Source organism: Cydia pomonella, chromosome 1, assembly GCF_033807575.1.
Source record: "Cydia pomonella isolate Wapato2018A chromosome 1, ilCydPomo1, whole genome shotgun sequence".
In the NCBI taxonomy this organism is placed as follows: Eukaryota; Metazoa; Arthropoda; class Insecta; order Lepidoptera; family Tortricidae; genus Cydia; species Cydia pomonella.
The window spans coordinates 3,715,448-3,732,103 of record NC_084703.1 but is presented as its reverse complement, the minus strand read 5'-3'; the positions used below and the strand labels follow the sequence as shown (position 1 = coordinate 3,732,103).

The 16,656-nt window shown below is 38.7% G+C and overlaps 1 protein-coding gene across 3 annotated transcripts in view; it reads left to right on the top strand.

Annotated features, from left to right (window-relative positions):
- The first annotated feature begins 2,134 nt into the window (after positions 1 to 2,134).
- Positions 2,135 to 16,656, top strand: part of LOC133516548 (Krueppel-like factor 7) — a 31,391-nt gene continuing 16,869 nt past the window's right edge. Inside the window, exons 1-6 of one of the 3 annotated variants that reach the window (XM_061849576.1) lie at positions 2,135 to 2,444; positions 3,952 to 4,065; positions 6,212 to 6,322; positions 7,651 to 7,773; positions 8,317 to 8,436; positions 15,360 to 15,503. In XM_061849576.1, the coding sequence (XP_061705560.1) occupies positions 2,300 to 2,444; positions 3,952 to 4,065; positions 6,212 to 6,322; positions 7,651 to 7,773; positions 8,317 to 8,436; positions 15,360 to 15,503 (757 nt within the window). In that variant the 5' untranslated portion in view covers positions 2,135 to 2,299. The remainder of the gene's footprint in view (positions 2,445 to 3,951; positions 4,066 to 6,211; positions 6,323 to 7,650; positions 7,774 to 8,316; positions 8,437 to 15,359; positions 15,504 to 16,656) is intronic. The other 2 variants (XM_061849646.1, XM_061849693.1) reach the window with 2 other exon arrangements.

The following is a 16,656-nucleotide window of genomic DNA, read 5'->3' as shown; positions in this document are numbered from 1 at the left end:
TTTACGTCCTAGACTAATTGTAATTGTTCAAAGATGTCCTACGATCGTAAATAACTTTAGAATCCGAATATTTTCTTTTTACAAGCTTTTAATTAACTTGCACTTATTATTATATGAAAACTCGTTATTAATTATATAATATATGTATGTATGTATATCTATGAGGGATGAAAGTCATGTGACGAGAAAGGTATTACGAATGAATGTGGAGGGATGGAACGGCAGAGGAAAACCTAGGAAACGGTGGATGGATTGTGTGAGAGATGACATGAAACGAACGCGAGTGAACGATGAGATGACGGGTGACAGAAAGATATAGAAGGAAAAGACATGCTGCGCCGACCCCAAATGAATGGGATAAGGGCAAGCGAATGATGATGTATATCTATTTATTATATTAGTATGTAGGTATGTATTATATTGTTTGCATCTTCATTACCCGTTCAATGTTGTAAATTCATAGTTTCCTTCTACCCAAAGGTTGTCTGGAAGAGATCGCTTCTTAGCGATAAGACCGCCTGTTGTTACCTATCTTTTAAGTGTTGTGGTACTTTACATTTACTACTATTGACAGCCAAATTAGGTTGAACCATAGATGGGTCAATAATTACCTAAAGTCGGACTGTACGTACAGTCAAGTGTAAAATATGGGTGTACACATCTTACTAAAAAATATGTCCCATAGCATCTTATTCCAGTGTAATAAGAGCGTAGTACCATATTTATGAGACGATTCTTTCGATACATATTTTTGCACTTGACTGTACATGTTCGACGCTAATGCCCACCGCTATACATTTATTTATTTAATCTTTATTGCACATAAGAAAAGAATTTTACAGTACAAAAGGCGCACTTAATGCCACGAGGCTGCTCTACCAGTCAACCTTAAGGCTAAGCAGAGAGATTGTGAGCGGTGCTATTATTACAACAGCAAACGCAAAGGAAATAAAAATACATATAATAACATATACATACAAATATGATATACACACATTTACTATATATAAAAAAGTAAAAAGACGATACATATGAAGCTAATAAATAAATACATTAAGAATATTTCATTCTGCTAGCAAAGAAAGCACGTAATGATTTTTTTGGAAGCGAACTTAGGCAGTGTCTTACGTGAGCGAATAACTCGCGAACGCGAAGCGGCGCGGCTGAATTAAATCCTTTGATACCAATGGAAGTGTCCTACGTGGGCGATCTCTGAATGCCGTTTGGCCGCCGCGCCGCGTCGCGTCGCATTCGCGAGTCATCGCTCACGTAAGCCGCTGCGTTATTTGGCGCATGTTTGATGTTAAAAGGAAGTCCATTCCAAAGACCTGCACGGTGAACGAATTTGACATGAACCCGGTTCGGTGAAGAGGGATGGACAGAGACATATTGCCAGAAGGGCGATTAAGAAAGCCAGGAAATTAGAAAGAGACAAAGGATATAGCGCAGCGCGTATACTTGTGAGAGAAAATTGGTGATCACGCCAATTAAACCAAATGTTATGTGAGTAATAGAAAGAAAGAAGGAAAATTGTCTCGAAAAATAAGCAGGGGTCTAAAAAACCTTGTCAGTTAGGTAAAATTACTTGTTATTCCCTCGGCCCGCTTGAATTTCTATCATCTTCTTGTCTTCTTTCTCACAGAGTCTGTCACTGTTACTGCACCTACAACAAAACAGAATGCAGAAGGAGAGCGTCCGAAAAAACGGATATTTTCACGTTGTATCGGCCATGATAAGTGATTGTCTGAAATACTTTTGTTTATATTTTTTCTTGATAGAGTTATTTTATACTAAAATTATATGCAGGGTAAATACTTATACAAATGATAATAAATGAAAATTATACTTGTTTTTGTTTTTTTTTTTCTATCGAGCTGACTTTAACTTTTTCAGGTTTTGGTCGGAGTGATCTTTGAAAATATAATCTAGTTTTCATGTGAATTTTTCATAGCTGTTACCCTCGATTGATATGAAACAAATGGACAAAATGGCAGTCGGCATCAATGTCAAGTTTGCCTTTCGTAGCCCCGAGGGCTATTCTTTCTTACCATAACTTTGACACTGACATATTCGACATCGACTGCGTAAACTAATTCACAATGCATCTCCCTCGTACTGACATTGGTGCAAGCGAGATACACTGCGTCTGAGTTGACGCAGTCGCTTGCGCTTAAAGCCGCGTATAATTTCCTGGTGAGAGTACAGATTAGAGGTTTTTACGTTGCCTGTGGGACTCGAGAAGTTAATTCATTTATAAAAATCCTAAACAAACCATACCGCGTTTCAGACATGCTACGAAATGGAGAGGTATCTCCGGGAGGAGCCCCGCAGCAAACGCCGCTCCGAAGAGGAGTGGGCGAGGTCCCCTATCTCCCCCCCTTCGCCACCTCCGCTGTTCGTGGCCGCGGTGAAGAGCGAGCCGCCTAGCGACACAGAGGAGAAAGGTACGTAGGCCTCGTGGTTTTAGGCCTCGCAATTTTACTCTCAAAGAAGCACAGTGTTGGCAATGTACCTACACAAATATCTAAACAAAACCTCTAGACTGTATGTGAGCTGTCGTTTGTTCCAGTACTTAAGAGGACAGTGGACGACCGCTTCTCCATACAAACGTAGTCCCCATTTTCCTCCCTGGATTGACATTATGGAAAATATTCTTATACATTTTGATGTATATTAACCCTAGATATGCTTCTTCGTTTGACTTAGATTTTTTTATTATAAGAGTTAGGAGCCAAAAACAGAAATTTGACTCAATTTTTAAAAGCTCCAAGTCTTATAATTATGTTATAACAATATACAACTAAAAATCAAACGAAGGGTCATTGCTGTGGTTAGGTTACATCAAACAGCATATTTTTTTTCCAAAACTCTTGATATCCAGACAGGAGAATGAGGATTATGTATGGAGTTTCGTCACTTCGTCCCCTTTCGTCTTAACCTATCAAGTAACCACGAGTCTTTGTATGCTTAAAAGGTTGGCAACGCGCGTGTAACTTCACTAAAGTAATAAGCGCCCATACTAGTAGATTGTGGTGATCGCTTCAAATCAAGTGGACCGCACGCTTGTTTACTACCGTCTCAGTATATTGAAATGTTTGTATATTTACGTTAGCGTACATGTGGTGGGAAAGGGTGTAACAAGAAGAATAAGGGATAATCTTACACATATCGACCTAGCCCCATGAAAGCTCAATAAGACTTGTGTTGTGGGTACTGGACGACGAAGCACATAAAAAATAGAGATAGATTTTATTCATTCAAACCGCTTTTTACAAGTCCAGTTATCTTTAGTAGTCATATTGTCTAGGATCGCCAAATGTAGGCGCTTTATTAGTTTCATTAGTGCATTTGTTTTTTTTTTATTTACAGATACATACTAAAATGATTGTTCGATTGACCGCACATGCCCAATCCGTACTTTTAGTACAAAATCGGTGTCTATCATTTTAGTATCTGAGATGTAAAAACACAGCTTACGCCATTCGGTTTTGCCTGTCGTAGGGTTTGGTATTAATACTCGTCAGTAGTTGGTCGTTTATGTAGGTTCGCCAAGTTTAGCTTTTATGCCATCTTGTCGGTCTTTCCTTGCATTATTTGCGTAGTTTTAGGCCTCGATAAATTAATTAAGTAAAGCCACGACACGTACTGAGCTCTTGAAGGCCTCCTTTTTAACACTGGGGTGAATCTCAAGAAAAATACAGGCATTCATAACGCGATTATCAAAACCCGAGTATATAGGTAGGCCATGTCATCTTTATAGACCACGTCAATTATTATAGTTTATGCTATAAATTTGAGAGGAAATAAGTAAAATAACGTAAAGTAGCTTAGAATTAAAGATACATAGGTTTTAGGGTTGCTACCGCTGAAAAGAAGTGGCTAAAGGAAGGGAAGCCTCGATAGTATTAATAAGGGCCTATACTAGGTAACTAAATGTCAATCCGGCTTTAGGTCCGCCACCCCTCGAGGAGATCCGAGGTTGGACCCTGGCCTCCCCGCTGCCACCACTTCTCTTCCCACTTCCCGAGAAATGCGAGCCACTAAGTGACACAGAGGACTCGAAAGGTAACCCTTCATCTGTTTTAGGCCTCGTCAATACGGTCATGGTCAAATATTAGTAGGAGTTGTTATAGAAACAAAATAAAATACATGTTTTCTGTAAAGTAACAAGTATTATCCGTATTTTATTTCTGCTAAATATGTAGGTAATAAATCATTATTCATTACCAATCAATCAATCATACAACACTACAATCAATGTTTAAGAAGCGTAAGACTTGCTACTTGTTCTTGATAATATATAATAAATAAAAAGGAAACTATAAAAATATTTGCGAAAATTTACTTCATTCAATTAGCAATAACACAAATATTCTGTCGGCTCACGTTCTCACAAAGGCAATGCAACCAGTTCAGTTTGTATAGAATTCTCCACACAAAGTGGCCCATTTTCGTTGCACGTGATTATATTTTGACCTTGACTGTATACAGATGCTGGGATGTCCACCAAATTTGGCCTGAGAATAAATTGGCTTGAGGGATTGGTAAATACGTGCGAAATTGTTTGTTACTCGTAATAGGGATCTATTATGTTGATCAGCTAAATAACTGTCAGCATTTTACATACCAGCATCTTAAACTTTACCACTAATTATTTTTGCGTAATGCCACTGAAAGGTAACGATTTACGGGTACTATTTGGTCGTTCCCGGACCGAAAGAGTTCACACCTATCAGCGTCGATACGACATTTCTATGATACGAAAAATTAAGTCCAAGATTTATATTGAAAATTCACAGGAGTCTAAAAATCTGGCCTAGTCTGTATTATATGATTTTATCTGGTTGATTAGTATTTATGTTTACGTGCATAACAAATAAGTTATTATCGATTCTTTATTGTCCCTTCACTAGTTTTATTTATATCCTGGGAAGGGAAGTGTATTCTCGTAAAATAAATGGTGTTGGAAAATTTATTTTGTGATTCTACACTGATTCGCGGTCTCTTTAGCCTTTTATAATATACACAAAGGTAGTCTATTGATCAGAATATTTTTTATTTCAAATCGATAATATTCTCGGTAGGGACCTTTAAAGTCAGGACATGGCACGCAAATTTGTTAGCCGTAACGCAAATCGGGCGCTTCTAATACGGGATGTATATGACTCGTTAAGCACTGGCAGTAACGTTGAGCTTGGCACTGACTCACGAATGTATTATTGTTAATACTTCGAAGACAACCAAAGTTACCAAGGCGACCGTGAAATTCCAAAAAAAGAATTGTGTCAAATTATTTTTTGGAACTATACGGCCTAGATGTGACAAAACTAGAGGCAGGTGAAACCTGTGCTGGCACCATCTATGCGAACTTTTGACAGATGCAAACCCTATAGAATCAACTACTTGCTAAGCCGACCGCCACGATGTATATGACTCGTTAGCCACGTTAGCATAACCACTTAGTAAATATGCTCTGGCACAGCGACCTTGTCAGTAGAAAAGGCGGCAAATTAAAAAAATAATAAGCGAGGAGAGTTGACATTCTATAGAAAAATTGAATATCGCGCCTTTTTCTACTGACTTGAACTTGAAAATAGGCTGGTAGGCTTAAAATAGGATGCTTGTACATCTTGTACGGTCACGTCTGAAATTATCGATACGAAAAAAGTGCCAAAAATATGTATACACGACTTTATTGCCCATATATTAAGGTAGTGTATACATATTTTTGGCATACTTTCGTATCGATATTTTCAGACGTGACTGTACATAGAAAAGTGCAGCTAATAAAATTCAGCTTCGAATAATGTGCCCGGCGTCAAGACCGGATGGATTAGCGAGGTTGTACAGTATTTTTAAAATTTTCAACGTAGAATAATATAATTGTACTGAGCGAGTGATATATATATTCGTCTCCATATTTTTCTACTTATCTTCTTTTTATTTATTACATAATAATGGAGATCGTTAGGAAGGTTACGTGCTTGAGACATTTCATAGACTTATTTTATTTGCGTTTTTATAGTACTGCTAATGCGTAGATGCCGTAATGCTATCGGTATTTCTTTATGATTATTTAGTTTACGTTTTTATCCGATCTACAATTAATGGTATTCTTATTGCTCACCTATGACACGTACATGACACTGAGATAACTTCTCACAATTAGTGAAACGTCTGCACTTGTCCTAAATTGATACCTTCTTTACAGGCACAATACAACCTGATTGGTCGGTGGCATCACCGTCGCCGACACCACCAGCGCTGTTCACCGTCACTGCCGTCAAGGACGAACCTCCCAGCGATTCGGACGAGCCTAGAGGTAAGCGTCGGACTTAGGCCTCGAGAGTTTTTCGGTCTCGTAAAGTGCAAACTGACTGAACGCGCAACCAGCGGCGTTCATGTAAAAGAAATGCAAACGTATGCAAGCTGCTTCAGTGTACGCTGCTCAAATCTTTTGGACGCTTGACGCAACGCTGCACGCCCCGCTGACCTTACCGCTAGTCGCTCGCCACAGAAGCCACAAGTACCTAGTTTTAATCGCAGAGCGAATTTTAAGAGGATTTCGCTGTCTCCTCTGTACAAAAGCATATTTATCGGCTGTTTGAGTTTTTAAAGCTACAATAATTTGATAAATTAGTAATAACTAATAAGTAAATTAGTAATAAATGTTAGAAAAATAATTGAAAGAAAAAATGTTTTGTAAAGGATAGAGATCGTAGAGCTTCTATAGGTATAGGATAGTATGCTTCATTTACGCCGTAATGCCGCCGAGCGAATTGAATGCTACGAGTTGATTTTGTAGAGTTTTAGGCCTCTCTTAGACGAGAGCATCCGCCATAGCAAGTGCGAGGATGTGTTGCCATTAGTTTTCACCAATTTTTCGTGTTTCTATTTGTAGATTTTTGCTTGCACAACGCTCCTCGCTCAGCTGTGGTGCATGCTCACTTGCATTCTCAACTTCTTGTGCAATAAACATATTTTTTATCTTTATCTTATATTTATATGCCCAAGGCCAAAGGCCCAAGGTATAGCGGCATCGTTTCGAGCGATGGCGCCATAACCTTTAGGTTGTGCCCGGTAAGATGGCGGCACTTTGTGATATTTAACCAATTTAAGATATATCGGCGTTCTAACAGTTTTAATCATGTGTCGAAAGATGACAGTAAATTTACGTGGCTTCAAAGTTATCTTTGTAAATACACCTCTATTTAAAATTCTCTTTGATGAAAGTTAAAGTATCCATGTCTGTATAGACAGTAAGGCCAAGTCGCACAAATTTTGGTACAGTCCTAACAGTATTGTTATCGTACAGAAAATTGTATGCTTGAATGTAATTTTAAAAACATACATTTTAAAGAATGTATTACAGTCAGTTCACTCGAAATTATATGAGGAAGGCATACGAAAACCTTTTATCAATTTATTTAAATGAAACCCATTGAATACTGATTATCTTATTAAAATGGAATGGATATTGCCCATCGCTTTGCCTATATCTTATAGATTATATCTAGTATAGCTCGTTTACCCTTACCGAATGATAACCGAAAACCTTTCTCTTATCTACGTGACTGCGACAGTGCCTATCTTAAATCATGCGGTAAAATGATGGTTAGGTATTTTATCACATCCACCGTACACCCGCAGGTTCGATATCACGGAAAAGCAGTTGGGGCAAAAAAGACTGGACGTTATCTGCGTCGCCGCCGCGGCCCGCGCTGTTCGCTGCGAGCGTCAAGGAGGAGCCCAGTGACTCGGACGAGGCCAAAGGTACGCTAATCAACCTTAGGCCTCGCTGTCCCGTATAGGTTATAGATCACAGTCGTCTTTTGTAGTTCGTTTTGGTGACGTCGTGCTATCCGCGTCGCCTCCTCGGCCTGCGCTGTTCAGACGTGGCCAAAGGTACGCTGACATAGCCGTAGGTCTGGTTAATATCTGTAGGACCTAGTCGCAGGCCTCGTTCATTTAGGTTATATGGTTTGGGATGGTTTAGGCCTAATTACGGACAATAGCAGTAACCTATATGATCCCGTTATTTTTTTATGTTACGTTCTACGTTCAAATCTCAGATGCAACAAATGCCTACTTACTAACCCAGGATCCAGACAGGCAATACCCTTTTTCCGAGCAGTTATGATAGGCCACAAGTAGAGATTCTCGTAGGCCTTCTTGGGGATTAAACAGTAAGACTCTTAATTCACTAAAAATGTGGAAACACCTCTATTAAATTTATTGTACGCTTTGATTCTCGGCCTCTCAAGTTTCTCGGCCTCGTATATCACCGTACGATAAGGGTCCGATGTTCGGCGACAGGTTCGATCCGGAAATCCGGATGGGCAGACTGGAAGATATCGCCGTCGCCGACTCGGCCCGCTCTGTTCACGGCGCCCGCTGCGAAGGACGAGCCAATCAGCGACTCGGATGAAGCTAGAGGTCAGTTAGAGGCTAGATGTGTGAGCGAGACAACGCTATGTATGGGTGTAGCGATGTCCTGCTCGCGCACTGGAGCGGCGTGCCGGATTCAATGTGCCGACCGCGTTAGCCCTAGTTGGTTCGTATCCGTACGTCTAGAGCAACCTTGTCTTCTGATTTGATAAGCAATGGATCTTTCATGTGTTATTTGATGTTGTCTGTTTTTTTAATGGCTATGAGAGCTTTTTTAACTTTACCGTCTATTGTTTTTCATAAATTTGTTTCTGCTTTAAGCTTCTGATTTGTGCAATCCTGGCATTTGTTTAAAGTTACCTCGTTGGGAATAGTTGGTCTGTAAATAATTTCATACATTGACCCGCCAATGTACGATATTCATGCTTAACGTCTTTAATCAGCATGGGGAACCTTGCCTTGTCTGGAAATTGAACTAATCTTGCGGGCGTGTAACAGACTTATTGACGTGATAACACGCAAGGATAAAAATCATCCGTCTCTTTCCATTTCAAGTGAGAACTTGAAACTTGTCTCCATGAGAATGGAGATACCGTTGTTTTATGCTTATACCTATTACGTCGATAAATACGTCTATCACTCTCTTTTTTTGATATTTTATATATGCTATGATGTTTGTTGTCTATTTATTTTATTTGTTTATTGTATTTGATTTTTTTGCTTCAACAGTTTTAATTTATGTTCAATTGGCATTTAACGTTTAGATTAATGTTTTGTGAAATATTTGAAAGGCAAGTAATTATTCTTGTTGTATAATTAAATTTGCTGTTTTTGATATAATTTTCCTATTGGTTTCTCTAGATTTGTAGTTGTGCTGCTCGAATTATTGCACATGTGTGTGGTGACCGTTGTGTATGGTTTTTAAACGCTTCATAATGCGGTGTCTGTGTAGTCTGACACACCCCTAATTTAGTTAATATGATTTCAATATCATTATAATATTATAACCGACGCGGACCGAATCAAACCGATATCAGTTTAATGTCAGTGCACGTTCCAATAGGGTTGTTTCCATGTACAAATCTTAGGGCAGAATTGTATCCCAATAAATTCTTTGGGATTATAAGAACATGTTAAACTACTTTTAGGGGACCTGTAATGACCATATTTTTGTAAATATTGAATTTAAAATATCTTTTGGCACATGTCACGTGACCAAACTCGAAACGTTATTGAAGATTCTGATGACGTCACAACTCTCGGATTGACACTGTTGACAGTTAGGCAATAAAAAACAAATGACAAATGTCAGTTGACAGTTCGTATCTTCTACGTGTGTATGTAGTTATGTGTCAAACCGTAAACTGTGATGTCACAAGATTTTCAAAGAGCGTTTTGGCCGCGAAAGCACCTGTCAAAATATATTTTGTTAATTTAACATATTTAAAGCCGTTTTTAGTATAAAAGTTGAACTTTAGGGCAACTTTTAGTTATATAGAACGTAGTACAAGCGTTTCAAAAAATTGGAAAAAACCCTATTGGGCTGACAGTCTGTAAAAATACCGCAATAACGAATTTGTTTTCCAATCTTCCAACACCATGACAGTTTCTACGAACCGAACCCCCTAGTGTAAATTTATTCGACGGCTGTTTTTTTTTGGGATTTTGGGATTTAAAAACAGCGCGCCAAGCGGGACGTTTTGAAAACTGAAAAATCCCATACAAAATGAGACTTAACGCAAACGCGTACGTCACGTCTCGCTATCGAATAAATTTACACTAGGGGTACTGAAATTTTCAATCAAGCAAAACGTTGATGTAGCCGCACAATCCACGTCGATTTTACCAAAACTGGGCATCAAATGTCGCTCTATAAACCTACATGTCAACGTTAGCCACAAACTACCCTCTTAAAATATACCCTATGCCTTCGTTATAGAGTCCACGTTTTACCGTTGTTAGGCCGTTTTCGAACGTTGCGTATTTCAATTTCCGATAGTCAGTCAAAGAGCTCCAATTTGTTTTCGTCTATCGAATTATTATGATTAACGTATGTGACAATAATGAGTTTACGAATGGAACACGAATGATATTCGTGTGAAATGATATTACCAGTGGTAGTAAACTGATTAGTGGTTTTGTTAAGAGGCTGTCAACACCCAATGTCCTTGAAATTGATGTTACTTAAACAGTTTTTTAAGAAAGACTATTTGGTTTAGTCAAGTAAGAAAAATATATGTCCATATTAATTATATTTCAAAGACCGTGGTTGTACTCGATACATGATTGAACGAAATCGGCTCGATAGAAAATAATTTCAAAGATTGGCCTTAAAATCACAATTAAACGGTTCTATGTATTGTTTTGACTTATGGGTCTGCAATTAAAATCACAATTTCAAAACATTTATATCTAAACCGTGGTTGAGTAAAATATTACACTATCCACTTTTTTTTATTTCAATATTTTTCTTATTATTCCCTTGCCCAGGCCCAGTAACATGCGACAATGCTATCTCATTTACTCCGATAGAAATAGACAGTGTGCGCGCTTTAGGTATTGACAGCCTCTTAAGTTAATGTTTTAGGAGTTGGGAAGTGTGTCTTTGAGAGCCCATCAACGTGCTCACTAGCGCCATTGCTAAATAATTGTGATTATTCAAATTTAACGATAGATATTTAAAAAAGGGGGCCGCTACGTAATGTATTTTGTATTTAAGTACCTTTTGAATACATCATAATAGTTTGTACGTTGCTGGATTCGTCATTCGATTTAGTCAGCAGATAATTACACGTCATATTAGTTATTGTTTTAGTTAACCTGTAATTTGCGTCGCTATCGGGTAGTATAATTATTACATAATCACCTATGTGTGCGCCTATTGAACCAAATTAATGGCGCGATTCGACTCTGTCATCTCACAGCTCGTAGTATTGCAAATCTACCTAGGGCTAGGGACATCTGAATTTATTTAGAAAAATCTCGGTACAAAAATTCTAATATACTTACGCTCGTGCGATTGAGATAGAAACAGGCTGGTCTTCTTCTTCATGTGCCATCTCCATCCCGCAGGTCGGTGACCTTATTTCTGTATGTCACTATCTGGAGTCATGCGGATTCGTTTTCCGTGCTGCTAGCTTCCACACAGTTTCGTTCCGTACCCAAAGGGTAAAACGGGACCCTATTACTAAGGCTCCGCTGTCCCTCTGTCTGTCTGTCTGTCCGTCTGTCACCAGGCTCTATCTCATGAACCGTGACAGTTTGTTAAAATTTTCACAGATGTATTTCTGATGCTGCTGAAACAACAAATACTAAAAAGTAAGGAACCGTCGGTGGGCGAGTCTGACTCGCACTTGTCCGGTTTTCATTTCTCGTCCATGACATTCTTCTACCGCGCCCTCGTTTGCCTCAATGTTATAGGCGAGTCAATGTGCGAAATTGTTCGAGCTTGGCGTCCTTATTTTAGCAAGTTTCACCACGTGCAATGAACTTTTCAAACTTTTCAAAGAAATGGCGGTTCAATGTGCGAAGTCCATTTTTTATAAGTCGTACATGTTGTTTGTGACTTGAATTTTGTAGGTTTCACTTTTATTAACTTGAACATCAAAGAACCGACTTCTTAAATCAGTTTCAAATGCTTTCACCAGGGTACTTAGAAAGTGCCAATCGTTAACGCTCCTTAGCGTAGAGTAGTCATCTCTCTTTATTACTCTTCCATATTAGTGCGACAGTGACAGTTAGAGACAATGATAGAGAAAGAGATAACACTCTACGAAGCCGAAATTCCGATTTGCAATATTCTAATTCAAAATGAAGGCGAAACTTTTTGCGATAATTCAAAAACAGCTAAACTGATCATGTTTGCTTTCATTTAATGTCTTTCTTAAGCTGTACTTCCACGATTTTTTTGACCTATGGTTCAAAAGTTAGAGGTACACATTTTTATTTCATTCGGAGCGATTACCTCCTAATATATTCACTTTATCAAAAAATGTTTATTGAAGACCCCTATTAGTTTTGAAAGACCTTTCAAACGATATCCCACACTGTCGGGTTGAAGCAAAAAAAAAAACATTCCTAATTTACGTCCTAGAAACCCTGAATAAAAAAAAATAGATTTTATTCTACGACTTTGTCGGCTTTGTTGATTTATATATCCATGCCAAATATCAGCTTTCTAGCACTAACGACCACGGAGCAAAGCCTCGGACAGACAGACAGACAGACGGACATGGTTACCTACGGAACCCTAACTAGGAGCAATTAAAAAAATATATGAAATCTGTTTTCGCTCCTGAATCGACGAGGTCCAGAAAGACTGCTCGACATTAAAGCGGCTGAATGACGTCGGATCTAACTTTGCATACATATGTAAATGACATGGAGCTGATCTGATGATGGAGACAGGAGGGAGCGCAGGGGAACCTTGTGAACAAACTATTTCAATGACTATTAGTTGCATGTGGAATGAAAAGTACAGTCAGCGATAACATCTTGTACCAAAAATGTAATTATTGTCTAAAAGTTTTTCTTTATTTTGAAAGAATATTCGTAACTTACTCAATTAAGCGGCCTTTTAAAATATACTTTATTATATATTGTCGTCTCCGAAATAATACTAGTAGGTACAATACTTACGCACTTACAATTAAAACATAATAAATAAATAGTACATTACGATAAAGTGCGAAAAATAGGAAATTCGAAACGAGTGGCGATAAATTAATAAATCGACATGAGTTGCTATTCGCACATGTATCGTACAACGTTTTACAGTACATATGGCCCTTTAAATGTTCGACACAGTAACGTAATATGCTAGTACCATATGTACAGTAAAATATATTAAATATATCTATGGGAAAACCATCGATATTTCAGTGTCGATAACTGGTTAAAATACGGCAGTCATTTCACGAACTCCCATTTCACGAGTCGAATTCGCCCTCAGGTTATAAGCGATCAGTGTGATAATATGTAATATTGAGATAGTCAGGCGTAATTTAATATATATTAGTTTATCGAGTATTAATTATGCACTGAAATTTGAACTGCAATAACTTGACACTGTATTGGTGTGATAAAGACGGAATGCCATTGAGTTCACGCAGTAACGTAAATGTCAATTGCCAACTCGTGGTAGCCGTGGAGGTAATAATATTTACGGCGATATTTTTTTTTATACTAGTTCATTGGCAAACATGCATGCGGCCCGCCTGATGGTAAGCAGTCACTGTAGCCTATGGGCGCCTGCAATACAAGAGATATATGCGTGTTGCCGACCCTTCAAAAACTATACTTATACCTTAATTATACTATATAGTTCTAATTATATTGCTGTCCGGGCGGTCAATGCCACTGTGCGAGCGGGACAGCAATATAATTATGCGCGTGCGATAGAGACAGAAACAGGCGGTTCAATGTACGAAATACTTCGTGCTTAGCATTACTTTACTTTAGTACGCATGGCGACTTTCCCGGACAAAGATTAGTATGTAATGTATATATATTTTTGGTAGCATGCATAAATGTCGTATAACTGTAAACCTAGTCCCCATTTTCCTCTCTGGATATTAAAATTATAGGGAATATTTTGTCGCAATTTTTTTTTTATTCTTTATTCTTAGAACAAAGAATAAATAAATTATAGGGAATATTTTTTCGCAATTTGACATATTTTAACCACAGCTAATAATATCATGATAATGGAAAAAAAAACCCTCCGTTGCTATGGTTAACATCTTGGAGGATTTAACAACTGGAGTCGCCTTTAAGAGCTTACTCTATCGAAAACCTCAGCCAATGGGAATGAATTGTATGGACTGACGTTTATCTGACATACATTCCAAGCCATATATATATATATATATGGCTTATATGGTATGGGTTATATATATATATGTCGCGCCCCTCCCCCGCAAAAATCGGCAGACTGTTTTGTACAGAAAATTACAGACTATGCGACTCCAGTTGTCAACATAGGCACAATATGTATTGTAAAACTATTATCCATAACGTGAATATCCATTGAGGAAAATGCCTGCGTTTTTTTGTACTTAGAAGCGATTTATTGTCCTCTTAACCGTCTCCTAGTCTAGTCGGTAGTGAACTTGCCTACAAAGCAGTAGGTCCCAGGTTTAAATCCTGGTAAGCTCATTTTATGTGCATTACAAATATTTCGTCCTGAATTATGGATGTTTTCTATGTGTTTAAGTATTTATCTAGTCGTATTATATCAGAGTCTAGTACCCATAACACAAGCCTTATTGAGCTTATGTCAGTTATTTATTTATTTGCCATTAAATCAGTACTAACAGCTTTACGTGCTAATTACTTAAAGTCTAACATACATTAATCGCTCAAAAAAATGACTTACAAATTTAGTTAAATAAATAAATAAATATTATAGGACATTATTACGCAAATTGACTAAGTCCCACAGTAAGCGCAATAAGGCTTGTGTTGAGGGTGCTTAGACAACGATATATATAATATATAAATATTTAAAAATACTTAAATACATAGAAAACACCCATGACTCAGGAACAAATATCCATGCTCATCACACGAATAAATGCCCTTACCAGGATTTGAACCCGGGACCATCAGCTTCATACGCAGGGTCACTACCCACTAGGCCAAACCGGTCGTCAAAACCGTCCGGTAGTTAAACTAAGTACATAAGATTCATTGTTAAACCGGAATAAATATCTAATACAGAGCGCACATTTCATTTGTTAGATAACTAGGCACTAATGCTTTGAGTGTATTTAAAAGAATTAAAACGAATAAAAAATAAATCAAATCAAATGTCAATTGTAACATTTTAAATAATAATCATTGTCACAGAAATTAAATTTAAATTAAGTTATCAAGTATGGCTTAGTGTGGGGCTAAGTCAATTTGTGTTATAATTTAATATTTTTTACCTGGTCCCTTACCATAATTCATATAAAACTTCCATATTCCAGAGCCTAGCCCGCCCCGCCGACACGCCCCCCGCCATCACTCCCACGCCGACCCGCGCCGCCGCGTCCACCGCTGCGAGTTCCCTGCCTGTGACAAGGTGTACACCAAGAGCTCGCATCTGAAGGCCCACAAACGGACACACACAGGTACAGTAACCCAATTATGGACACTGGCTTACAGTAGCCGATACGTTCCCCGCCTGCGATAAGATGTACTCCATCGCATCTGATGGCCCACATACGGACACACACAAGCGCAGTAGCCCAATTATGGACACTGGATTACAGTAGCCAATCCATTCCCCGCCTGCGACTAGGTGTACACTAAGAGCTCGCATCTAAAGGCCCACAAACGGACACACACTGATACAGCATCCCAATTATGGACACTGGCTTACAGTAGCTGATCCGTTCACTGACTGCGACAAGGCGTATACTAAGTACTCGCATCTGAAGGCCCACAAACGGACACACAAGTACAGTAGCCCAATTATGGACACTGGGTTACAGTAGCTGACGCGTTTACTGTCTGTGACAAGTTGTATACTAAGAACTCGCATCTGAAGGCCCACAAACGGACACACACAGGTACAGTAGCCCAATTATGGACACTGGGTTACAGTAGCTGATCCGTTCACTGACTGCGACAAGGCGTATACTAATTACTCGCATCTGAAGGCCCACAAACGGACACACAAGTACAGTAGCCCAATTATGGACACTGGGTTACAGTAGCTGACGCGTTTACTGTCTGTGACAAGTTGTATACTAAGAACTCGCATCTGAAGGCCCACAAACGGACACACAAGTACAGTAGCCCAATTATGGACACTGGGTTACAGTAGCTGACGCGTTTACTGTCTGTGACAAGTTGTATACTAAGAACTCGCATCTGAAGGCCCACAAACGGACACACACAGGTACAGTAGCCCAATTATGGACACTGGGTTACAGTAGCCGATCCGTTCCCTGCCTGCGACAAGGCGTATACCAAGACCAAATGGACAGACGCAGGTACAGTATCTCAATTATGGACACTGGGTTATAGTAGCCAATCCATTCTCCGCCTGCGATAAAGTGTACACCAAGAGCACGCATTTGAAGGTTCACTAACGGACACATACAGGTACACAGCGGTCCAATTATGGACACCATGATCATAAAATCAAAATTTTCTTTAGGACTTAATTTTAGGATCTAGAACATAATTATTTAAATTTTTTGCCGAAGACACCGATTTGAATCTGCCTCAGCCACTGGAGGGCTGGCTTAGTCACTTTTTCTGGAGTATATGACATCT